The sequence below is a fragment of the Bipolaris zeicola genome (assembly GCF_000523435.1).
Source record: "Bipolaris zeicola 26-R-13 unplaced genomic scaffold scaffold_7, whole genome shotgun sequence".
Taxonomy (NCBI): domain Eukaryota; kingdom Fungi; phylum Ascomycota; class Dothideomycetes; order Pleosporales; family Pleosporaceae; genus Bipolaris; species Bipolaris zeicola.
Window position 1 is genome coordinate 25,985 of NW_006912056.1, and position 25,375 is coordinate 51,359.

The window sequence follows — 25,375 nt, forward strand, 5'->3', positions numbered from 1 at the left end:
CAGAGTAGAGTGGTGGGATGGAGGAGGGAGGAGCAAAATGAGCGGGCTGCTTTGGGCTGCGGGTGGCTACTGGTGCAAAAGCAAAAGAGCGACAGTGCAGCGGCAGAGGACGTGGGTCAAGAATGGAATGGCGACGCGTAGGGCAGTAGGGCAGAACTGCAGTTGTTCTAATCGATGTTACGCATGCTGTGGCTGGGAATGTCCAGCCTCTCTCAGCTCCGCTTCGGCTTAGCCCCGAGCGCTCCACGCCAATCACCGGGCCACCTGCTGCGCCCACCGCCCACTTTGTCATCTTCCCCGTCAGATCACTAGGGGGCGTACCTTGCAGCTCCATCAGGTTTCTTCTTTAGCCTTGTTTTGACCTGCGAACGCCCTGCCGCGCTATCGCAAATGCTCGTTTTGGCCGTCCCAAAATGCTGTGGCTGGTTCGCGCTTGTCCGTCACACCATATCAGCGCCCCTCTTCGCCCCAAGCGACCGCGAAATATAGAACGCCCGGCATATCAGGCCTCTGCACCCGGCTCCCAGCACTTCCGTTCCGGTGTATACTGCTCTCTGCCCTCGCAGTGGTACGCACTCCCTCGTATCGCATCCTGCTGCCCGTCCGTCTTACTGCTTCCTTCGCCTCACCCTTCTTGTACCCTGTGCCGTGCCATGCTTCTCACTGCATGCGGCAGGTCACGCCTACCCATGCCCTGTTGTCCGTTCCAAGTATTTGCATATCGGCGGTACTACTCTCCGCGCTGAAAAAAGGCCTTGGTTGCTTTGCTGCGGTGCAATTCTCCCAGGTCTGGCCGCGGCTCGGCCAGGCTATCTTGATTGTCGAGGCCATGGTGCGGCTGGTTTCTACGGGGACAGACTCGAATCCAGGGATACCGTTGATCTCCCGCCCGCCAATCGAGCTATGAGATCACTCCACTCGTCGGGGCGGCCTCGAATACGGTCCTAGGAGATGGCTGGTGCATGCATACATATTGTCAGAGGGCGGCTACATGCGTGCTCTTACCGAGTCGCCTATTCGTCACATGTCAAGAGTGATGTCGTCGATTGTGTACATACCATTACGCACCGCCGAAATTGCTACCGGACAATCTCAAGGCGAATTGAATGTGAATCTCTTGGCCATCTCTAAGCGCAACCCAGTCCACTGTGTTGGGCCTCATCAATTCATTGCCGCAGACGTTGCGTGTTTTTGTTTTGGCGCCCACAGATGACCAGTAATTACATAGTACTGCTTTGGCACGGAAATGGCATAGCGTGTCTGTTCCCGTGACAGCGCGTCCCCGCGTTTCGCGACTTCCCTGCACTCACTATGTACAGCCCTCGCCACACATCACGCTTTCAATCACGACACGCAACAGCCACGCATCTGTGCCATAGCAGTCAAAGCTTTGTTGTCTTCCAATGTCGCTGTCAAGATGCCGACACATACGCCCTCACCGCACCGATTCCTAGCTCCAAATCCGCATTCAGCGCAAAAGTCGACTAGACCACATTCGAGCCTACGTAATGCTACTGCAGTTCCTCCATCCGCTTCTGCAAGGACACCTACGCCTGCAGGATCAACAGAATTGCAATTCAAAAGGCTGACGCCTGCGAAACGCTTTGTCGTTGCACCGCTACAAAAGAACCCTACTGCGGAGACTGCAAAGGTCAGCGAAGCAGACGTCAAGCCAAATGATGATGCACAGTTACAGCACACGCCGCTACCAAGACCACGCAGAAAGCTCGAACGAGTGGAAAGCATAGAGGAGCCATCACAATCAAGCCAACAAGATGCCAATCAACATGTCCATGCATCTGGCGTCATATCCTCCGTCCAAGACCAGGATATGCTGTCCGACGAACTCAAGCAATACGAACAAAACGAGGAGGATGACGAAATGCTCTTTGAACCAGCGACGCGAACCAAACGGCGCCGCAGGTCGTCACCCACTTCTCCGTCCTTGCAGCCACTAGAGTCCTCAACAACGCACCGTTTTAAGGTAGCACCGCCCCGCACCCCTGCACCGTTCCCAAGCATTGCGTCCGTTGCGGCCAAACCTTCAGCACCTTCAAGTCGTCCTCATTTCATTCTCCCTGAATCACCAAATTCTCCCCCCAAGGCTTCCAGACCCCCACCGGAAATCTTCTCCCCATCCCGCAAGCATGCAAAGTACGTTCCTGGCGGTCTTGCCTCCACAGTTTCCGTCTGGATTATCGAGACGGCGAATACAGGGTTTGCAGCGCAGGAAAGGATCGGTGGAGTTTTGGGACGCGACAAGGACGACGGTGTCAGGGTGCGGGTGAAGATAAGTTGCTTATCCAGAGGCGCAGCGAGTGAACATGACATGCAGGAACTGGAATGCCATGCTGGTGGTGTTGTGTTTGCGAGGGGCCAAACAGAGCCAGGCATATATGATTCCTCGGCAGTATCCAGTATATCTGGCCAAGATACCAACACGAACATTCTCCTTGCTGGTCAGGGCAGTGTGAGAGGCTCTGGAGGTGTTAAAGTCAATACTGGAAGCATGATTGGTGTACGAGCACCCACGTGGGAGATTGATGTTGGCCACGAGAAGTGGTTGGTCGCTGTTGATTGGGTGGTGCTGTAAGTATGGCACCCAATCAGACAATACCTATAAGGATATGAGTGATGATTTACGAGCATGAAGGGATTTAAATTTAGTAACAATCTACTAATGAATGCGTTTTTAAAACTAATCATCACCTATCTTGCTTCACTATAAGTGTGGCTGAGAGGAGAATGTCTAATACCGTAAATGAACACAGTCCTCTCCTATCATACCGCAAGCATTTGCAATTCTACTTAAAGCGAGATTAACAGATCTTGCTTGAGTCATGGATTTAACCTACGTCCGCCAATGGCGTTCGAGGGCTTCACAATGCTTGATCGCTCACGATACAAACAATAACTATAGTTTTTATAAGGCAGTAGTATAACGATATATTATTAAAATAAGGATACGAAGTAGAGCATAACGCTCTAGTATATACAAGTGCGCTATGTTCTGCCTCCTTTCTATCTCTTTACTCATATATTTATTCTTATCCTATTCTTTAGCATCCTATCCCTAAAATATTTCTCTTCTCTTCTCTTTAGTTATTACTAATATCCCCCTCCCCTCCCCTTCTCCCGTTTCTTAACTCAATGCATTACACTAAGTACTAATCGATGTCGGCATCTTTCGAGATACGGTCATAGCATTCTATGCCTGCCCACCCAAATATATCCTAAAGGGCATGTAGTTGGAAGAATATATACAAATCCCCCACCCAAGTATTTCTAAGTCTGTAACAATCCATCATCCACTTCATATAGACAATCGCTAGCTACCACCCTTCCCCTAATAAGGAGTTAAGCTAAATTTATATCTACAGTGGCGTTCGGACGCTTAGGCTAAGACTCTAAATGAGAGCCTGAACGTTTCTTTGGAGAAGAACACGCCGAATTCTGGTCAGCAACATTAGCAGCTCAAAAGCCGGACTGGATGTTATCCTTAGTCATCGCCTTCGCGGATTTGGAGTGAGTGATCGGAATGGAGGTGCCGCTACTAGCCCAAGAACTGGCCATGGTACCGACAAGAGAGACTGAGTCTGAACTTGAGCTCGAAAGATCACTTCCAGAGGACTCAAAACTCGATGCATTTTCGAAAAACTCAGCATACCCCTTATTCCATGTGTCGGAGTTGTTTGAGTGGCTTTTGGATTCGCCGCTTCAGGAGAGGAAGTGCAAGAGCGCAAGAGCTTGACAAAAGATATTGCGACAGCAACAAGATCAAGAGAAACGACACTTCTAGACAACACAAAGACGTAGGAACATACTAGAAGCCATCTCACATTCACAATCAATATACTACAAAGTCCTCTAGAAACTGCTTCTAGATAGGCCAAGATTGGCAACTTGCTCCACAACATCGGCTTACGAGAACGAGTCTAGACAAATTCAAATCATGATGATGATCTTTACGCTGATGGAACGCACGACGCAATCACACTTCAACAAGACAACGCAAATCAAAATATTCCTACCATCACCCTCGCTCCTCCTTCAGACTCCCCCAATCATAGATATTACTACTTAGGCAACATTGGGCGCCAAGACTTGGATTTGCTCGGATGTGCACCCTGTACTGAGGTGCAGGCCGAGGAAGAACCATGAGGGGTACAGAGGCAAGTGCTTACGCTGCAGGAAAGCTGGACAGAAGAATAAGGTATGGATGGACAAGATGGGCATTATCCCATTTGCGGCGGAGAAGAAGGGAGGGGAAAGGAGGCTTGAAGTGGATATATTGACCAATAGGATGAATATAGCCGAAGAGACCAGATTGGGAGAGAAAGAACAAAAGGATGAGGATGACTATACAACACGGTAGGGATGGTATCACTGCAGGCTAGTATGGCAACGTGGTCTCAACTTGTGCGTAGGTTTTTTTTTCGGGCAGCACAGGCGCCTGTAGATAGTGATTAAAGTTTACAATAGGTCGTCTTGGTTTCCTTTTTTGATAATCGTTGCACCAATTGATCATGTTGAGTTCTAAGGCTTACTGCTAGCACACTTGGCGCATGTTGACAGATAAGGACATCACGTGACGGATGCTCATATTTGCCCCCCACTCTTTGGACGACATGCAGTACTCTACCGTAAAGATGACAATCCCTCGCTTACACAGCACATGTCGCCTCCCAATTTATCCCTATGGTCGCACGAAGCATTGAGCTGCGAACACGTACAGGCATCAGATTCGCCCGCGGCATTGGCATCTTCTCGCTCACTCTATATTTCTCCTCTTTTTGCAACCTCGATAGCCGCTGGATAATCGCGCAAGCGATGACGCCATGCATGTCAATACTGCTCACGGCAGGAGTAGATTAGAGGGGTCTAGGGGAGACTGGCCATTGCATCACGATCCAGACGTCTAGAGCTTGGGCGGCATCAATGGGCACGCAAAGATGCCCAGTCGACTGCAGTTCAACTGCTTCGCTGTAAGTACACAGCAGTACGTAGAGTACACGGCCAGGGGCTTCGAGGGTGGGTCACATGGTCGTCTTGCTCCTCTCATCGTCCCACGTCGCAGAGAAGGCCATGGAAGTCAGAGACGGTCGGGTCGGCTCGACCTAATCGGCGGCTTAGTGGCGCACTCCCTGCTCCCCGGCCCCTCGCCACGTCACTCAACCTCATCTACCCTCTCATTTTTGCTATTGTCGCCAGGTCTCTTCACGCCGCCCCCTGCATCGGCATGCATTTTGGTTCGTCGGCAGACGAGGCTTTCGTACGGGGTGCACCTTGTTGACTGACGTTATCCCGCGCGCCCATGCTTTCCGGTGGCCGTGATTCTGGCCGCTCCAGAGTGACTACCAACGCTACATCGCGCTTCATCGCTCGCGACACATGCTGCACCTAGAACCCTACATCGGGCCAATGGCGGAATCACTGCGGATGCCCGAGCCCACCCTCCGGTCTCCCAATCTTTTCTCTCTGAACGAACGGTCATTCCCTACGTGGCCCAATGAGACCTACAGGCCAAGCTCGCCATCCCTCAGTGAGGCCTGCGGGAGCAGTCGGGAGTACCGCCCAAGGCTTGCCGAACTATTGTACGCACACTGCGCGAGATTTCTTCTTGCGATCTCTCGCGCATCGTGTCTTGTGACAGCTGTCCTGCAATTCTCCTCCGCCTGGTCGAGGTGTACCGTCGCAGCTTTGGCCCATTGAAGCCACGCACATAGCTCATCCACCACCCGCACTTCCCCTAGACTGACACCATCTCTTATTCGCCTCTCCGCACTCAATCTTTGCGCCCCACGTTGTGTGTGCCCATTGCATATCCCTTTGTTGATTATTGCCTGCAATGGAACGACGGAAACGTCAGATATACTAGCACGTAGCACCACTTGTCATATCTTCGGACCTCAAAACCACCATCACCTTGTGTCTCTCTGTCTGACCCATCATGCGTCAATTCCAGCAGGTCTCCATTTCAAAATGGGAGGACCCCTACGGTAACTCTGCACCAAACACAGTGCAGAACATATACGGCACACCAAGTCCACCACCACAACCACAGGGCTATTACGCCACAGCAAACATACCTCAACCGCATAGCTATTATGCCGCACAAAGTGCACCACCACCACCGATAATTCTTCGCCGTGTAGTGCCATCACCCCCTACATTGTCTTATTCGATTGGTAGCCAAGGGGCAGGTGAGGAGAACAAGAACAATAATAATCAGCAGAACCAATTGACAACCATAGATGCAGGAGACTCCCCAGCTGCACCACTGGAATCACCTCCAGTAACATCAGATGCCACTGTACAGGCAAATCCCGAGGGGACTGCCCCCGGACATCTATCAGCCCAGGCACCTGCTCTTCAAGGTAGTGAGAGTGACCATGTGACAGGAGGGATTGCAGCTAAATATGTTAAAGATGACCCTTCAGGACTACCGCCGCCTCCACCAGCACCAATAGCTGTTGCCCCTATTGCGGTTCAAAGAAGCCCACCAGCGACAGCGCCAGTACCAGCACCAGCACCCCCCGTGCAATACCCTGTGCAATATTCAACCCCTCCACCACCAGCACCAGCACCTCCCGTTCAGTATTCAAGTCCTCCACCACCTCCACCAGAACCAGCACGCGTGCACCCATCACCTCCGGCATCAGTTGTGGGGAGTGAGAAGAGTGGTGAGTCCGAGCAGGCCGCTCAAGAGCCCCCCAAATCCCCTACAACCAAGTTTGTTCATTTTACCTCTGACACAAAAGACCCAGACGCCACAGAGGATGGTAAGAAGAAGAAGCCAATTGGGTTTACTAGAGTCAAAGCTACCGCATTCGTTCGTCTTAAGAAGTCATCGACGACTCCCTCTGCACCCCCACCAAAAGAGGAAAAGAGGAAAATCATTTCTCCAGAAGGCTTTATTCGAAGGCGAAGAAGGAGCTCGCTCTTCTCGTCCTCGTCGTCCGAGAAGCTGAAGCCTAGCAAGGAAGAGAGATCCAGAAGCAGGAAAGGAAGCAATGATCCTAGTCCGCCTTCAAGTGATGCTGGGACAATCTATGTACCATCTGTTCCTTCATCGGTTATTTCTGATAGCGTCATCGTCGAGGAGACAGCGGCAGATGTTGCGCGATCGATTGTCAGCCAACCTGCCCCACTACCACCACCTCCACCACCTCCTCAACCGATAGAAGTAGCCCCTGCGCCTGTAGAAACACCGCCCGCCGCAGAAGAGCCTCCTATCGAAAGCGAACCAGCACCGGCAGCACCTCCTGCAGAAGCTCAAGAACCCGAACCCGAGGAGCCACCACAACCAGACGAACCCGCTCCGCCTGTTCCTGAAGCGCCATCATTAGTGTCGGTTGAATTTGTTGTCGCTGAAGTCGTTCCATCACTAGACGGGTCAACGATTGAAGCCACTGACAAAGACGAAAACCAGGCGCCAGAACCATCAGCAGAAGTCAGTGAATCGACCAGCGAAGAGGACCAGGTAGCTAGTGAGCCCGCTTCCGAGCCGGCACCGGAGCCAGCGCCGGAGCCAACACCGGAACCGGTGGTCGAGCCAGCACCGGAGCTAGTGGAAGAGCCCGCAGCAGCAGAGCCAGCCCCAGAGCCAGAGCCAGAACCAGCTGCAGAGCCAGTTGCAGAGCCAGTCCCAGAACCAGCCGCAGAACCAGTCGCGGAGCCAGACCAAGCTCCTGCGGTCGAGACTGCTACTACTGAGCCTGAAGCTGAGATCGCTGTCGAAGTACCATCTGAACCGCAAGAGGCCGCGGCCGAAGACACAAAGCCCGCCGAAGACGCTACCGCTGGTGATGAGGCAGACGCAACATCAGCAGCCCCTGAAGAGGCCGCTGCAGCAGTTGAAGAACAACCTGCTGCGGAAGAAAAGACTGTCACTGAAGAAGAGCCTTCATCAGAGGATGCACCTCCTGCGGTCGAAGAGAGCTCTGCCACTGAAGCGACGTCTGCCAACGAGGAAGCGCCGGCTGTTGAAGAAACTCCTGCTGCTACTGCAGAGGAGGCACCTGCAGAGGAACCAGCACCAGCTGTAGAGGAGTCACCAAGTGCGCCAGCAGATGCTGCTGCCCCAGAAGAGGCGCCAGCTCCAGAAGAGGCACCTGCTTCAGGAGAGGCACCTGCTGTTGATGAGACTCCCGTGACTGAGGAGGTTCCTGCTATTGAAGAAACCACTGCTCCTGTCGAGGCACCTGCAGAAGAGGAAACAGCACCCCAAGCTGTGACAGAAGAAGTACCTGCAGCTGAAGAGACACCTTCAAGTGAAGAAAATCCTGCCAGTGAAGCCCCTCCAGAAGACGCTCCCGTCACTGAAGAGGCTTCAGCTGTCGAAGTAGGCCCTGCCACCGAAGAGGCTCTAGTTACTAAAGAGGCTCCTATTGAAGCAGCCCCAGTTGTTGAAGGAGTTTCTGTTCAGGATGCATCGGCCGAAGCCGCTGCTGCTAATGCTGCTATCGCTGCCGCTGCCACTGCCGCCGCCGCTGCCGCCGCTACTGCCGCTACTGCTGCTACTGCCGCAGCTGCAGCTGTTACTGCTGCCGCCGCCGCTGTTACTACTGCTGCCGCCGCTAATGCTATTAAGGACGCCTCGGTCACTGAAGAAGCTCCAGTTGTCGAAGAGGCACCCGTTGTCGAAGAGGCAGCTGTCACGGAAGATGTAGCTGCTGTTGAAGAGACGCCCGTTGTTGAAGAAGCCACTGTTGCTGAAGTACCTGCTACTGCAGAGACTCCAGCCGCTGAGGAAGCTCCCGTTGAAGTAGCCCCCGCTGTTGACGTCCCTGTCACTGAAGAACCTCCTGCTGCCCCTGCTGCTGAAGAAGCACCCACTGTTGAAGTTACTGCTACCGAGGAGACCCCGGCTACCAAAGAGGCTCCAGCTATCGAGGAGGCCCCCGCTGATGAAGCTCCTGCCGCTGAGGAAGCTCCTGCTGTCGAAGTAGCTCCTGCTGCTGAGCAAGCTCCTGTCGAAGAGGCACCTACTATTGAAGAAGTTCCAGCTGTCGAAGAAGCTTCTGTTGAAGAAGTCCCCGCTGTCGAAACCCCTCCTGCTGAAGCTCCAGTTGTCGAAGATGCCCCTACTACCGAAGAGGCCCCAGCCACTGAAGAGGCCCCTGTCGCTAAGGAAGCACCTACCGTCGAAGAGGCTCCCGTTACTGAGGATGCTCCAGCCACCGAAGTTGTAGCCACCGAAGAAGCCACCGCTACTGAAGAAACTCCCATCACCGAAGAAGCCCTTGTTACTGAGGAAGCTTCAACCACCGAAGAAACTCCTGCTAATTCAAAGATTGCCACTGTTGAAGATGTCTCTGACGATGAAGGAGCTCCTGTTACGGAGAGGACTTCAGCCGCTGAAGAGGTTCCCGCCGCTAAAGCTCCAGTTGTAGAGGTTCCCGCCACTGAGGAAACTTCAGCCACCGAAGAGACTCTTGCTGTTGAAGAAGCGCCTGCGGTTGAAGAAGCGCCTGCGGTTGAAGAAGCGCCTGCGGTTGAGGAAGCCCCTACTGTTGAAGAAGCACCTGCTACGGAAGAAGCGCCTGCTATAGAAGAAGCGCCTGCTACAGAAGAAGCGCCTGTTACTGAAGCACCTGTTGTTCGGGAGGCTCCAACCGAGGACACTCCTGCTACCGAAGAAGTTCCTCCTGCCGAAGAAACCTTAGCTACAGAGGATAATTCGGCCATTAACGAGACTCCTATGCCTGGGGGCTTTCCTGAGGAGGCCCCCGCAACGGAGGAAGTTCTTGCTACCGAAAAGGCTGCTGTCCCTGAGGAAGCTCCTGTCACCGAGGAGGCTCTCGCTGCTGAAGAGGCTTCCACAGTAGAGGAGACAGGCCCTTCAACTGTGATTGAGGAAGCACCCGCCAAAGAAGCCTCCCCTGTTACTGAAGAGGCTTCGACTGTTGCGGAGGCCAAGGAAATCCCTGCCCCCAAGGCTTCGCCCATGACAGAAGAAGAAAAGACTAGTGTCGCAGATGCTACGGTAGAAAGCGAAAGTGAAGCTGCACCTGTAACCCAATGGTCAAGTGAGGAAAATGAAGCGGAAGTAAAGTTGCGGTCTGAAGAGGCGAGCACGGATGCAGTAGGTAAGCATGCGTCCTACACTTTGCGGAGAATTGCGTCACCAAATAGAATGCACATCATGTCCAGATGTTGATATATAGTAGTTGAATCTCAACCTTCCGAACCTCACGCTCCTCAAGACACTATCGATACGTCCTCGCCTGATGATGCCCCGACCGTCGAAGACACAAACGAAGACGCTGACGGCCACGATACCATAGCTGCAGCAGATGAAGATGACTCTATACCTGTTGAGGAAAGTTCAGACGACGATGATTCATCTGTCGATGATTGGATTGCCGATGGAGATGGCGGTGATTGGATAGCCGATGGAGATTCGGATGGTGAAGAATCTGACCAAGACATTTCCGACTGGGAAAAGGATGATGTCTCGTCGCAGTGTGATGCGATCGAGACGGATGCATCTGAACATCACGATGGCGATGGCCCTAGTACTGGGAGGAGCTCGATCGAGCCAAAGGGTGACGACATGGATAATGTAGAATCACAGCAGCCGGCGGGGACAGTGGACGTGTTTGCATTCCAGGAAGATAGCACGGGTTGCACGGACGAGGTCACAGAGTCTATTGTCGCCAAAGATGTGCCCGTTGTGGACAAGACGGTGCCAGAGGCAGAGGTCATGACACAAGAAGGGTCGACTGGCACACACCAAGCATATGTCACGGATGTTGATATTGAAGCAGAATCGGCAGAGGTTCCTGTCACGGAGGTAGATGCTGGGAGGGTTATTGGCGAGCAGGGCAAACAGGAAGAAGCAGTGGGCGGTGATGGGGCAGGCCATGGCGATGGCAACGGTGTCGAGGCAGAAGCAACACCAGAATGCAGTCCGGGCGGTGATGCTGTGGGCGCACTAGAGGTTACACCTGTTCTGGACCCTGGTGTCGGTGAGGGAACATCGGCACAAAGCAATATGCTTCCCGAGGCCAGCGAAGCGGCCGTGGAGTCGGGGAAGCCCGATGACGTGGGAGAGGCGAGGTTGAGAGAGACGATAGGTAAGTGAACGCCCTCTGTTTGCTTTTCACATATTTTATGTCGTGTGCATGTACCTCCTGTTGCTTGTCGCCGCTGGTGTCCGCCCTGCACGGCTCCGCGATAGCGCCCTGCATGCAGCGCATCGGGTTAGCGCGCTGTATGTGGGAAGCTGCCATTGGCCGCCCCAGAATTTTTGCTTGGTCCACACTGCCAACACACATTCTGTCCATGCCGTCTGGCTTATCGTCACGTGCCCAAAACCGTCCATCCAAAGTCGGGCTGCGATGCATACGCGCCATTCGCCGACAGTCACCATGCGTCGTTTTGCTTTGCGCTAGCCAGCCCGGCTGTTCTTTGCCTCCCGACATCCCCGTCACTCGACAAGCCCGTCCATCGTCTGCTTTTCACTCATCATCTTTCCTTCTCCAACCACCGCCGCCGGCAATCGTTTTGCTGCACGCACGACGCCCTCGCCGACACTCTCACTAACTCGACACAGTCGACACCGCTGCCAATCTTCTACCCATAGCCGAGGACACACTGGACGAGTCATGCGCAATCACCCCGGCTCACGCTACTAGTGAAGTGAGCCCAAATTCGGCCTCAGAAGAGGCTGGCGTTCAAGCACAAAGTGATCAACACGCTATCCAAGACGACCTCCCTAAGCACTCTCCTGACGAGCCACACGTTGCTGATTCCTCTCCGCAACACACCGACCAAGATGTTATAGCAGCAGATTCAGGAGTAGCAGAAAGCGAAACTAGCCCTGCTCCAGATATACCAGCCACTGAGATATCCGAAGCGGTAAGTAAAAATAATTTATGAAACATCATCTCACCCTCCTATGCTCTTCAGCATACGCACCTTGGCGAGTCCATGCTCATGAGTAACAGATCGCTACCAGCCAAGCTTCTCTAGAGGTGTCTGATCCCCCCGAAGTGGACATGAAGGCCAACGCAGTCCCAGCAGTCCCAGCACACCAAGAGAAGATAGCAGAAGAGCCAGAGTCCGACTCGGGAAGCGAACCTGAGTCTGAAGATGACGACTGGTCTGGGTCTGAAGTTTCATCCCTACCACCTGCCGACGATGTCTCGCAGGTTGATGATGACACACCCAGCTCTGAACCTGCACATGATGTGAACGACAAAGTCCAAGATGCCGCCCTGGAGCAAAAGGCTCCTGTAACGGCTGACAAGCCCGATGCACCATTAGAGGACCAAGCCCAGGATGACGATGACGTCGACGATGGTCCCGATGGCTCAGGCTCAGAGGTGTCAGCAGCGGCCGGGCCTGAAGAAAGCGAATCCGGGATCGCGGAAGACGTGAGCCAATCTGGAATCGAAGAAGACGGTTCGACCCATGAGCCACCCGCGGACCCTTTGCCAACTGAGGATCCCGACCCGCAAGGCTCTGAAGTTGGCCCAGAAAGTGTTGCCAAAAGCGTTGCCGATGGCCCTGCTGAAGGAGACTCCATTGTATCTTCAGAAGGCTCCGAAGGCGCTGAGGAAGAGCCTGCTGCGGATGCAACAGTGCCCGAGTCACAAAATGCGCCCGAGCCAAAAGATGTGCCTGAGCCGACACATGCGCCTGAACCGGCAGAAGAAGATGCCGAGGATGCCGCCGAAGAGGATGCTGAGGACGCCGAAGATGACGATTGGGATGGCTCCTCTTCAGCGAGTGAGTCTGGAAGTGAGGCTGAAGCTGACGAAGCCGAGGAGCAACCAGAGGCTGCGGCTGAAGCACCCGAGGATGACACTATCTCGACTGTAGATGCAGAGGTAGGAGCTGATGCCGCTGCATCTGAAGCGGAAGTCCAGGTGATTGAGCCGGCCGCGGATGTGGAATCTCATGCATCTGGTCCGGAAGAAGGCTCTGCAAGTGTTGCAGAGCTGGAGGAGGCTCAGGAACCCGACACTTCCGTACCAATCGCTGAAGAGGCTGCGACAGTCGACGCAACCGCCGATGCTGACGAGGCTCTCAAGGAGCAGGTGGATGACAGCCTGGTGGATGATAGCCTAGTGGAGAATAGCCTTGTGGAGAGTGAAGATGCTGATCCAGCTCCGGCTGATGCACCAGAGGAGGTTGAGACTGCACCACCAACTGAAGTCGGCACAGCAGAGCCGCCTTCAGACGGGTCAGATATAGCATCGGGAGAAAGTGAAGTATCGGTAGAGGAGGATGGCGAAGCAGAGGAAGTGCCCGCAGACGACACCCTAACCACGGAAGATGCTGACGCGGCGGAAGACGAACCCTCAGAGGTACTGTCTGAGCTGGCTGAGTCAGCTGTAGAAGAGAGTGTTGTCGAGGAACAAGCACCTCCTGCTGAAGACGCTACTCCACAGCCAGATGTTGAACCAGTTGCTGAACCAGTTGCTGAATCGGTTGTGGAATCGGTTGTGGAATCGGTTGTGGAATCAGTCGCGGAATCAGTCGCGGAATCAGTCGCAGAGCCAGTCGATGAGCCAGTCGATGAGCCAGTCGATGAGCCAGTCGATGAGCCAGTCGATGAGCCAGTCGATGAGCCAGTCGATGAGCCTGTCGCTGAATCGGTCGTTGAGCCTGTCGTTGAATCGGTCGTTGAACCAGTTGCTGAGCCAGTTGCTGAATCGGTCGCTGAATCGGTCGCGGAATCAGTAGCTGAACCAATCGCTGAACCAGTCGAAATTCCAGCAGAAGCCGAGCCTGAAGAAGAAGAGTCTCCCACAGTGTCCGAGGTAGAGGTCGAAGAAGAATCACAGTCAGAGGCTGCAACCGAGTCTGTACTTGCAGAGGATCCTGCTCCACCAGAGGAGCCAGAACCTGCACCGGCACCCGAGCCAGAAGCCGAGGAACCCGCGCCTATCGAAGCAGAGGCAGAACCAGAGGTAGAGCCAGAAGCGGTGCCAGAACCTGTGCCAGAACCAGAGGCTGAGCCAGACCCTGTGCCTGAGCCAGCTGTGGAGCCAGAACCCGAGCCAGCTGTGGAGCCTGAGCCTGAGCCACCGGCGGAGCCCGCATCTGAACCGCCAGCGGAGCCTGGGCCAGAACCACCAGCGGATCCCGAGCCTGAGTCCCCAGTGGAACTCGAACCCGAACCTCTAGTGGAGGTTATATCAGAGCCACCAATGGAGCCAGAACCCGAGCCACCAGTGGAGCCTGAGCCTGAACCACCGGTGGAGCCAGCACCCGAGCCGCCCGCAGAGCCAGAGCCAGAGCTGGAGCCCGAACCAGAGCCTGAACCACAGATTGACCCGGTTGTATTGGTAGGGGGGGTAGCCAATGAAGGAACCACGGAGAATATTGCCCCTGTAGACAGGTCCTTCGACTTCAGCCAAAGTCCCACTCGACCACCACCGCCTATTCCTGTTGATGATTACAGAGAGCGTGACATCGCAATTGACGATGAACTTTCAGCGGAGCCTCCTGTCCGCGAGAAGACACGTCGGAGGCACTCGCATGCTCATCGTGACGGCTACCATCACTCGAGTCGTAGGCGTGAAAGTGATGCTAGTTACAGGGAGCGCCCGATCATGGCTGTACCAGACCCTTCCAGTATGCCAAAGACCAAGCGTCGCGACAGCATGAACGAACGCGAAGCTGAGCGGAGAAGGGAAAGACTACGTGAGGCTGAGAGAACCAGTAGCAGTAGCGACAGAGAGAAAGCCTATCCAGAGTATCGGCCCCACCGCCGCGATAGTAGGAGCGACGAGAGACACCCTAAACGTCGCCCCGTTGAGGAGAAGGAAGATGAAGCCGAGAAACTCAGGCGACGTGAAGCTCGGAGGGCTGAAAAAGAACGACTTGCTGCTGCGGATGCTGCTCGGCTCAAAGCTGAAGAAGAAGCTAGAAAACTGGAGCATCGTGAACGACGCCGTGCAGCAAAGCGAGCAGAGGAAGAATACATCAGAGCTCAGGAGGAACGTCGAAGGCTTAAAGAAGAGAAAAGACAGGCCATTGAAGACGAGGAACGACGAATTCGACACGAAAAAAGACGACAAAGGCACGAAGCCGAGAAGGAAGCGAAACGTTTGGAGCTGGAGAAATTGGAACAGGCTGCACGTGATGACGAAGAGGCCAAGAGAGTTCGACGACAGAAGAGGGCGGAGCGGGAAGCAGCTAAACTAGCAGCAGCGCTTCAAGAAGATCTCATCGAGCCACCCCGCGACACTGCTCGACGTGCTGCAGAGGACTATGATGAGCAACTGCCACCCCCTCCTCTACCACCTGTCGTTGACGAGACGCCACGCAGTGCACCACCACGAAGACGACTGAGCATCCGAGACACTCCACCAAGTGGAAAGCGTGGTGGTATTTTTGGAGGTATCTTTGGTCGCTCGAAGACGGAAGCTGCTCCACCTGTACTAAAACCCACCCGGTCAACCCGCGCGCGTGCAAACACGTTAGATGGTCCCGTCAAAGTTCCAAGGAGAGAATTCGAGCCAGAGAGTTCTCCGAGCAGGGACATCTCATCCAACAATGAGAGCCGAGACCGAGGCGAACGCGCACATCGTAGTCGACGTTATTCACACCAGCGCCGCCAATTCGGATCACCTGAAGAAGAGGCCGAGTACTACAGGTGGAAAGAAGAACGGCGTTATATGCGCCGTCCAGAACACGAAGTGTCTGGTGGTAGGGAATTTGGAGTTACTTTTGCATCGCCAATTGTTGACCTTCCTCCGCCCCCACCTAAACCTTTTGAATACGACCTCGACGATGAGGCAATCGATGATGCGGAATCACCTATCATCGAGGATGCAGCTGCAGTGGTTGGCGTAGCCTCTTACTCGGACGAGGAACGACGCGAACGTCGTCGAAGTCGGCGCATGTCCAAGCCAGAAGAACGTCCCAAGGCACGCCGCATCTCCGTCACTGAGAAGGAGCGCCCTTCTGGTCGTCGCCCCGAGGCCGACCGGCCACGAACTCGCGACCGCGGAGATGACCGCCCACGTGTAAAGAGAGGCGAGAATGAGCGCCGTGACAGAAGAAAGAAGGAAGAGTCGAGCGGTCTCAAGGGACTGTTTGGAGGGCTCAAGAAGAGGATTGCTTAGTTCTCATTGATGAGACTGAGACGATAACGACGACACACTGACAAAGAATAAGATGAGAAAAATTCCTTTACGAATCTGGGTCAAAGGCGTTATTCGGTTGGGGGAGTTTACAGCATCTTGCTTTCTCTATTAGCGACCGAAAAGGAATAATCATTTACAAACAGGTGTTTGCTGTTTTTTTATCTTCATCGCAGGAGTCTAGGACGGGATGTTTGGCGTCCGGTGTGAGAGGAAGGCGGAACATATGTAATAGTACTTTGTACCGTTTCCTTTTTTTCCCCTTCTACTTCTTTCTTCTTTTCTTTTTCTTTTCTTCGTTTATATTTAGATCACCAGAGATGACTCGCAAGAGGACACAACATACAGTATAACTTTGTATTTAACGTTGAGAAGATGATGACGAAGGAAGAGAATATTCATGATAGGAATGCCAAATTATGTCGATTATGAAAAATTGTTTGGGGTCTTTGGGATTTGCTTGCTTGCTTGTGTGAAATGGATAAGTGAATGTATACTCTACGAGCAAAAAAAGCCATGAACTGTTTAAAAGGGAAGAGAAGAGCATACCGGCGTATCACTAAACTCATCCATATAAGAAAACCACGACATCTCCATTTACCACAAAGAAACCCGAAAAAAAAACCTCCAGCTCAACTCTCACCAAGCCCTCCCCGCATCCCTAGCAACCCACCTCCCCCTACTCTCCGGCCTCCCCACCCCATTCCCACCACTACTAACCCGCCTCACCCGTCCCTGAACAACTTCATACACCCCATCCGGCAAATCCGTCTCACGCTCCCTCTGCACCCTGCGCTCCTCACCCAGTAGCAAGCCCGGGTACGCTAGACCCTCCTCTGTCACTTCATCCACCTCGCGACGATCTGCACCGCGCTCGTACGACGAATCGGAGTCTGAAGCGTGGGATAGGAGGTCTGGGTTGATGATGCGGTTGAGGATATTGTTTGAGATGCTGATGTCGGAGGTGCGGGTTGAGCGTGAGATGTAATTTGGTTGGGACTGTGACTGGGAGTGGGAATGGGAATGGGAATGCGAGTGTGAGAGGGCGCTGTTGCTTGCGCGGCTGGTGCTCCGGCTTCGAGGTACTCTGGGGGCGGGGGCGGCATCTTCGTCGGGGTAGAAAGCGGTGGTGTGGGAGGGGAAGAGGAGGGAGGAGGAAGGACGAGCGTGGGAGGCGGTGCTTGTAGTGCTTGTTGTGCTGTTTCTTTTCTGGAGTTTTTTGCGGGAAGGGGGATGCTCGGGGTCGTTGGTGTGGGTTTTTGTCAGAGTGGAGGGGCTTGGGCTGTGGTAGGTGTAGGGGTGGGTGCTGGAGCCAGAGGACAATTGGCGGCCGCGGGGTGGGTTGGGGGTGAGTATGGCTTGAGGGTAGGGATGGTGGTGGTTGTGCATTTGTTTCTTTTCGTCGTATTGATGGGCAGTGCCACCTCGACTACTAGACTTTCCGCTGCTTGCGGTCTCGATCAGGCGTTTGTGCCAGGAGGTGCTTGCGTAGTTGAAGTTGAGACGTTTTTCTGGGTCTTGCTTTCCGAACCAAAGAGGTTCGTCTTTTGAGATCTTGACGGCATTGAGCCATGGGTTGCCTGGGGCGTCGTCTGCGAGTTGGAAAATAACATCGACTTCTTCAAGAGATCGGAATGCCGTTTCTGGGTAGAAAAAGTATACGAGAGGGATGATGGCAAAGTTTGTGACAGCAAAGATGATCCAAGTTCGATAAGAGATGCGCTGGAATGCGATTGGTGTGATGAAAACGACCCTATGATGATATTAGCCAAAGTGTAAACGAGTGGAAGCAATCGAGGAACATCATACACAAAGTTGAGCAGCCAGTTGGCACTTGTCGAGAGGCCGTTAGCCGGACCACGGATTCTCAAAGGAACAATCTCGACCTGGTACAGCCATGCCATACCCTGCCAGCCAATAGCAAAGAAGATTGAAAAGATGAACAGAAACACAGTGCTAGCGATTCTTGCTTCCTGCATCGCCTTCTCGGACCACAAGTATTGCAAGATGGTGATGAGAACCATGCAAGTCGACATACCCGTAGCTCCAAACATCATCAGAGAGCGACGGCCCCAGAAGCGATCGATTCCGACTACGACGATGAACGAGGCGAGGAAGTACAGAGTCGCTGAGCAGGATGCCAAGAGCCGGGCAAGCCATCCAGTGTATGACATGCGGGTAAGGAAGATCCAAGAAAGGTATTGCAAGACCAGGTTGATGCCTGTGCCTTGCTGGAACACTTGGACAAAGTAAGCCAATACAACGCGATGAAAGCCTCGCCGTTCTTTGTTAGAGAACATGCCCACACTTGAACCTTGTGCCATGAGCAGGATCGCATCCTTGATCTGCAGAAACTCGTCTTTGGTCTCGAAGCTATCTGGATCGTCGTCATTCAGGGCGGCCAATACGGTGAGTGCTTCTTGTTCGCGTCCAGTCAATATCAGCCAACGAGGGGACTCGGGCAACACAAATAGCATTGCGATAGCTGGTAGCGCAAACAAGATTTGTAGAGCGATTGGAACGCGCCATGATGCTGAAGAGCTGTCGATGTAGGCGAAACCGAAGACGAACCAGTATGACAATGCGATACCGGCAGATACGAAGGCGCCAGCGCTGATCATGAGGATTGTTCCTTTGCGATGGGACTTGACGCATTCTGCTTGGTATGCTGGTGCGGTGGCTGTGGTAAATCCATTGCCTACACAGAACGTTAGTACTCATTACCGGAAAGACAGTAAGGTTGCTGACCGAAACCAGCGACTGCGCGACCAACGATGAATTGCGCAAAGCTGTACGACGATGTCTGAATGATCTCGCCAATCACCCAGAATGTCAAACCCAGGATGAGTGTCCGTCGACGCCCAAGCAAGTCACCGACGAAAATGGTTGCAATGGCCGACACGATGCAGCCCAGATGCCATGTTCCGACCGTGAGGCCTACAAAAGTCAGCCTTGTAAGGTATCGCCACATGTACACTGAGATTTGATGTGGATATTCGGACTTAACATTTGAACGTACCAGTGACCCATGCATCGTGGAATGAAACATCGTTGACAATGTCAAGCTGCGGAAATCGACCAAGGAATTGCTCAACGGTCAACAGACCGCCCATCACACCCTGAGCATATCCGAAGCACCTGTATCACATTAATTGACGAACCATATGCGCAATGATCCAGGAACGGCATGTCGACGTACAAAAAGCAAAAACCACAAGTTACACTAATGGTAGTCGCTAGACTCTTACCCCGGAGTCCTAAGAATCGTGCCATTGTGTTTGAGGTCTTCCAAACAATGTCAATGGAGTCAAGGCGAAGACAATCCAGCGGGCTATCAAATGTATGGGACAACGAGCTGTGCCGCGTACGCTCGCCGGCACAGGCGTTGCGACGGAGTGCTTCTAGTATTTTCAAAGCCTTTGGAACCGGGTCATGTCGCCCAGCCGTCGCGGCTTCTGGCCATTAATAAAACGTCATATTTTGTAGAATGGCTGGAAGCGTTCCGTTCAGCTAATGCAGGCATCCCCAGTGGCCATTCGTTCATGACACTAACCGCCGAGGGGATCAGGCAGTGTTCCCGCGACCCGCTACATACACCCCAAACTATTCAGGAATGTAACACAAGTGTGGCTGTTGACAGAGAATCAGGTTTGAATCAACAAGAAGCCTCAAAGGAAGTGTACACACGGCTCATTGAAAGACGAGATATTATCCAGTTCGCGATGCCGTACTGGTGTTCGGCCAAGAATATTTCCTCTTACACTTACATACCGAGATCTCTCAGCTGGGCGTGCCTTCAGACCGTGAACCTAGCGCAAGTGTACCGTAGAAACCTTGTAGATGACAGATATTAGCGTAAAGCCTATCCAGCTATAGACTAGGAAGCGACCTAAGAACACGCCACAACCCGCCTAATCTTGCAGCTGTCAGGTACGCGAAGCCGAGTTGTATCCTTAGTGGTTGCTTCAGAATATCTGACAGATGCGATCTCGATGGCCAGCTGATGTCATGGACATGCTAGCGTCGATCAAGCGTCGAGATCGAGTGTTGGGGCAATGGGTTCTCGGAAATGCGTATCTTGACCATAGCTTCTGGACAGCAATAACGAAAGCTGAAAATGAACACGACGAGCATGCGTGAGTAAGTAAGACGTGTTCCAAGATAGACGTGGCTTGTTCTGCATCTCTGAAAAACAAATATACGCATGTGTACTAGAAAAAAAAGGCCGTGCTGTTGATAGGCTGGCAAGATGCACCGGACTCCGGCATGTTAATCGTCCCTTGTCCAGTATACAAGGTAGGTGCTGGACACAATCGTTGTCATATTAGGAGATCGGCCAGATTTCGGTCAAACATTCGGCAGCTGTAGTTATTGGCGGGAATCCATGATCGACTGGCTACGGATATCCCTGACTGCTGACATGCTTCGGGTCAAAAGAGAAAGTGCGTCTGCGTATGGGGACAGCTTCAGGGTGGGAATACATAGAGTGGGGTATCGATTCGCTACTTGGCCAAAAACTTCTGAAACGCTTCCTGGTCAATCACAACATTTCCTACAGCCCGGAGCTTCTTCCTGCCCTCTTTCTGCTTTTCAAGTAGTTTGCGCCGTCTGCTGAGGTCACTTGCATGCAGCTTGGCCAATACGTCCTTGCGATAAGGCTTGATAGTAGCTCTAGCCACAATCCTTCTCCCCGCGGCCGCCTGTATGATGACTTCAAACATCTGCCGCTCGACGTGTTCCTTGAACTTCTCCACCCATACGCGTCCTACCTTGTCGACTTGTGATGTGTGCAGGACACGCGAAACGGCATCAACTGGGGAGCCGTTGACAAGAAGATTGAGCTTCGTAATCGATGACTTACGGAATCCTGCATCTTCGTAGTCCAGTGATGCATAACCCTTGGTAGAGCCTTTTAGTTTGCCAAAGAAGTCATCTACCAGGTGCGACAAGGGAAGGTCGTACTTCAAGATGACTTGTGTAGCCGTGAAGAAAGTGAGTTCCTTTTGCTCACCACGGTTGGCCTCGCAGAGCTTGATGACCTCACCAAGATACTCATCCGGGAGAGTGATGGTTGCAGAGACGTAAGGCTCGTGCACTTCCTGCACCTTGAAGTGAGCCTGATCTTGATCGGGGAACTCGTTGGGATTGGTGATGATAGACTCCGTACCATCCCTCCACACTACCTTGAAAGGTACCGATGGTGGCGTAATGATGATGTTGGCACCATGCTCTTGACGGAGTCGATCCTCGAATACAGAGCAGTGCAATGTTCCCAAGAAACCTAAGCGCCACCCGGCACCTAATGCATCAGACGACTCTTTCTGCAGTGTGACACTACGGTCGTTCAGGATAATTTGCTGAATGCTGTCTTCAAGATGCTCATGGTTGTCCTGGTCCGTCGGAAAGGCAGAGACGAAGACCATGCTCTTAGGTTCTTCAAAGCCTGGATATGGTTCGACAAGCTTCTCAGACCCAAGTGTTGTGTAAGTATCGCCGACCTTGGCTTCTTGTGAACGTTTCATACCGGGGTTGAAGTAGATATATCCCACTTGACCTGCTCTTAAGACCGTTTGCGTTGTCTGATCGGGGTACATGATGCCAACCTCGCCCACAATGTACTTGAGCTGCGTAGCAAAGGAGCGTATCGTGTCTCCAGGTCGCACCTGTCCGTCGAATATGCGCACCAGCAGAATGACACCCTTGTATACATCGTACCACGAGTCGACAAGGAGCATGCGGAGAGGTTTGTTTGGGTCTCCTACCGGGGCAGGAATCTTATCAACCACAGTCGGAAGAAGGGATGCTACATTCAGTCCGGTCTTAGCTGAGACGAGCACGGCGTCTTCGGGGTCGAGCTCGAAAGTTTCGTGCATCTGCTCCAGCACGCGCGGCGAGTCGGCATGGGGGAGGTCAACCTTATTCAACACGGGGACCAGTGTCAGGCCCTGGGAGAAGGCCAGGTAGAAGTTGGCAACGGTTTGCGCTTGTACACCCTGACTGGCATCGACCAGCAATAATGCACCTCCGCAGCTTGCGTAACTGCGCGACACCTCAGCACGGAAGTCGACGTGGCCGGGCGTGTCCACCAAATGCAGCAGATAGTCTTTGCCCTCGTGGTTATATATCATTGTGCATGTCTGCGCTTTGACTGTGATACCACGCTCCCGTTCCACGTCGAGTTTGTCAAGAAACTGCTTCTGGCCACCGGGCTCGATAGTACCCGTAAGCTCCAGAAGGCGGTCTGACAAGGTTGACTTGCCATGGTCCACGTGCGCTACGATACAGAAGTTGCGATAGCGGTCGATAGGGATGTCGGCAATGCGTTTCTCCAGTTCTCCCTGCGGGCGGAAGGCCTGGGCATATTGTCTGGCGGGGGGCCATAGGCGCTCGAGCAGGCGTGAGGTATGCGGAAGGGCCCTAGAGCGGGCCAAGGGCGTCCGCCAGCCGTGCAGAAGGCTGCTTGCAGTTCGAACGCATGATCGCATGGGTGGGCATGGGATCAGATCAACTCAATGCACGGCTGCTGGTCGTGGTAGATGGCTGTCGCAACTTTTCTCTGTGGATGAGTACCATCTAATCTCATCTCATCTTATCGCCGCTGATCTTATCTAATCGCCGAGCGGCGGTCTGCCCTGCATGCCCTCTGCGCCCAGGCATAGCCTGCAACCAGACCTTTTTGCCCCAACACGACTCCACAGCTGCTATACCGAGTCTGACCATCAGTTCTCAACGATTGAATCCATCTATTGAGATCATCTGTAAGACGTCTGGCGTGTCTTGTTGCCAACCCGCCCCTCCTTCCGCCTTCGCATCTCGCAGTTGCCCTATCAACAGACGCTGTAAACAACACCTTCCTTGCCTACACCGCTCCCTACAACGCCACCGCAAAGATGTCGGCACCCAAGGCCACAGCAAAGACTTCATCAAAGAGCTCATCCAAGACTTCTTCAAAGTCCAAGTCCTCCAAGAGCGACTCGTCCAAGGTCCACAAGCTTGCCTTGAAGGGCTCTTCTAAAATTGTCAATGAATTTGTAAGTTCGCCAAGCCTACAAACAAGTCGGACGCTTACCCAGATTAGTTTGAGTATTGTATCAACACCATACTGTAAGCACATCGCCTACGCATCACCTGGCACGGCTCGTTGGCTTACCTTTGCAGCTTCCAAAGAGGTGTCTACCCTGCTGAGGACTTCACCGCGTGAGTAAACAATCCACCGCCAAGTGTAAATTGCTTTTTAACAAAAATTAGAGTCAAGAAATATGGATTGACTATGATGGGTAATTATCACATGTACTCATCGTCTGGATGTCTTGCTGATGTCTACAGTGACTGCTGATGACCAGGTCAAGGCTTACATCAAGAAGATCATGGGCCAGCTCAAGGAATGGATGTACGGCGGCAAGATCTCTAAGCTTGTTATTGTCATCACAAGCAAAGAAACTGGGGAACATGTTGAACGATGGCAGTTTGATGTATGTCAAATTGTACGAAGTCCAGCAATTTTCTTCTAACAACGTTCAGGTTCAAATTTTTGGAAAGGGTTCAAAGTCAAAGTCCTCCAAAAAGGATACTGATCAGGAAAATGCTGCCCCAGAGTATGTCGAGAGGAATAAGTCGACCTTATAGATTCTGACTGTTCGTAGGGCCAGCGATGCACCAGAAGAGAAGACCGAAGCGGAAATTCAAGCGGAGATACAGTCCATCTTCAGGCAGATCACGGCCTCCGTGACTTTCCTGCCAATGCTCGACGGAAATTGCACATTCAACGTTCTTGTGTATGCTGACGCCGACTCCGATGTCCCACTCGAATGGGGTGACAGCGATGCGAAGGAGATCCAGAATGGCGAGAAGGTGCAGCTACGAAGCTTCAGCACTAGCAATCATCGCGTTGATACGCTGGTGAGCTACAGGTCAGCAGCCCTCAAGACGAGTCTTATGTATAGTATGCTGACTTTTTAGGCTTGCCGACTAGCGTCATCGGTTCCCTCTTTTTGTTTGGGTTCTTTTCCGCACTTTATTTCTTTGCTTCCTTCGGCCAGATGAACCGAATAACAATAAGAGGGTTTTCAGTGGGCTATCCGTTCCTGACATGGACGCATTACCACATCAGTAGTATACTCGGCCAATGGGAATGTTCTATTTACAGCACAAAAAGTATCGAGTACGCGGTTCTTGACACGTTGCCGCAATTTAATTAGGTATCGACTGCGCTGCACTGTGTTTGGTGATCTTCGCGGCTGCCAAAACTGACCAAGAAAAATCTAGTGTGTGTGGGTTATGCTGCATGGCCAATCTATGGAAACTTTGATATTGCGAACTGGGAGGTAGAGATAGGTCAATCAATGTACAGCGCCAGCCCGGACCACATGTTCCAATACCGTACAAGACTATCGCCCCATTACTTACATAAACTACCATACTTTGGAGTTGAAATTTCCGGCCAGCCCACGGTCATAGGCTCACAGTAGGTATTGGTTGATATTTTCTAAATTTACCGTTTGCGTACATGAGAGGATAACATGACGTGCTTCACAATGACATACCAACTAAGTATTAACGGTTCGGCAGACGTCATAATCTTCACTCCCGGAGACAGCTTTGTTACACTCACCTGTATTTTCCAACGAACCCACTGAATGGTCCGCAATGCCTCGATACTGTACTGGATCGTTGGGTGCCGCTACTCGCGTAGTGGGTGAGCCTGTTCTTTGTTATTAGTAACACTAATGGAGTTATAGACACCCATCGCTTTCGTACAATGTTCCTACGATATCATGCGGATTTACGTACAGTAAAAGTGACATTGAGACTCATGCTACAGCTGTAGCAATGACAAGACAGTATTTCTGGTTGAGCAAGCTTCAACACAATTATAACAGAGCGGCGCAACCGAAGCGCACGCCCAACCAGATACTCACAATGCTACCGCCCACTTGTGATATCTAGACGCGCAAGGAAAGTTAGTCGGCCCGTGATCTCTATGATCCAATTCTATTTCCAACGGGTCAACCCATGTCAAGTAGCCCACATACACTGTTTGATCTTCGAGTCGACCAAACATATCACATCTAAAAAAATTCAACTGAAGTATCAAATGAAACTATGAGGTGACTGACCATCATCTCTACTCAACGAAATTTTGGTACGCTCGGATCATGTCAGGACGATAAATATCTACCTTTCACCTGCTTTAGTAGCTCGACACTTTCTATCCTATCTCACTCCAAGAACACTCTCTGGCCGTCACCTTGATTTTCGGCACGTCGTCT

The 25,375-nt window shown here is 52.6% G+C and overlaps 5 protein-coding genes across 5 annotated transcripts; 3 read left to right on the plus strand and 2 right to left on the minus strand.

The window, feature by feature from the left end:
- Positions 1-1,417: 1,417 nt before the first annotated feature.
- On the plus strand, positions 1,418-2,593 carry COCCADRAFT_968 (uncharacterized protein; the record flags this gene model as incomplete). The annotated part of the gene is made up of 1 exon (XM_007709232.1): positions 1,418-2,593. The coding sequence occupies one exon, from the start codon at positions 1,418-1,420 to the stop codon at positions 2,591-2,593; it is 1,176 nt and encodes a 391-aa protein (XP_007707422.1).
- Positions 2,594-5,950: 3,357 nt separating this feature from the next.
- Positions 5,951-16,088, plus strand: COCCADRAFT_22283 (uncharacterized protein; the record flags this gene model as incomplete). The annotated part of the gene is made up of 4 exons (XM_007709261.1): positions 5,951-10,091; positions 10,173-11,081; positions 11,561-11,865; positions 11,955-16,088. The coding sequence occupies 4 exons, from the start codon at positions 5,951-5,953 to the stop codon at positions 16,086-16,088; spliced, it is 9,489 nt and encodes a 3,162-aa protein (XP_007707451.1).
- Positions 16,089-17,387: 1,299 nt separating this feature from the next.
- On the minus strand, positions 17,388-19,379 carry COCCADRAFT_57611 (uncharacterized protein; the record flags this gene model as incomplete). The annotated part of the gene is made up of 5 exons (XM_007709309.1): positions 17,388-17,859; positions 17,916-18,822; positions 18,855-19,043; positions 19,126-19,244; positions 19,306-19,379. Coding segments are annotated over 5 exons (1,761 nt in total), but the record flags the coding sequence as incomplete, so codon positions are not given.
- Positions 19,380-20,608: 1,229 nt separating this feature from the next.
- On the minus strand, positions 20,609-22,591 carry COCCADRAFT_83441 (uncharacterized protein; the record flags this gene model as incomplete). The annotated part of the gene is made up of 1 exon (XM_007709310.1): positions 20,609-22,591. One exon carries the CDS (start codon positions 22,589-22,591, stop codon positions 20,609-20,611), a length of 1,983 nt encoding a protein of 660 aa, XP_007707500.1.
- A 405-nt stretch (positions 22,592-22,996) lies between these two features.
- COCCADRAFT_32627 (uncharacterized protein) lies at positions 22,997-24,078 on the plus strand (the record flags this gene model as incomplete). The annotated part of the gene is made up of 8 exons (XM_007709288.1): positions 22,997-23,137; positions 23,185-23,210; positions 23,265-23,303; positions 23,355-23,383; positions 23,433-23,578; positions 23,628-23,701; positions 23,750-24,016; positions 24,066-24,078. 8 exons carry the CDS (start codon positions 22,997-22,999, stop codon positions 24,076-24,078), a joined length of 735 nt encoding a protein of 244 aa, XP_007707478.1.
- Positions 24,079-25,375: the final 1,297 nt, after the last annotated feature.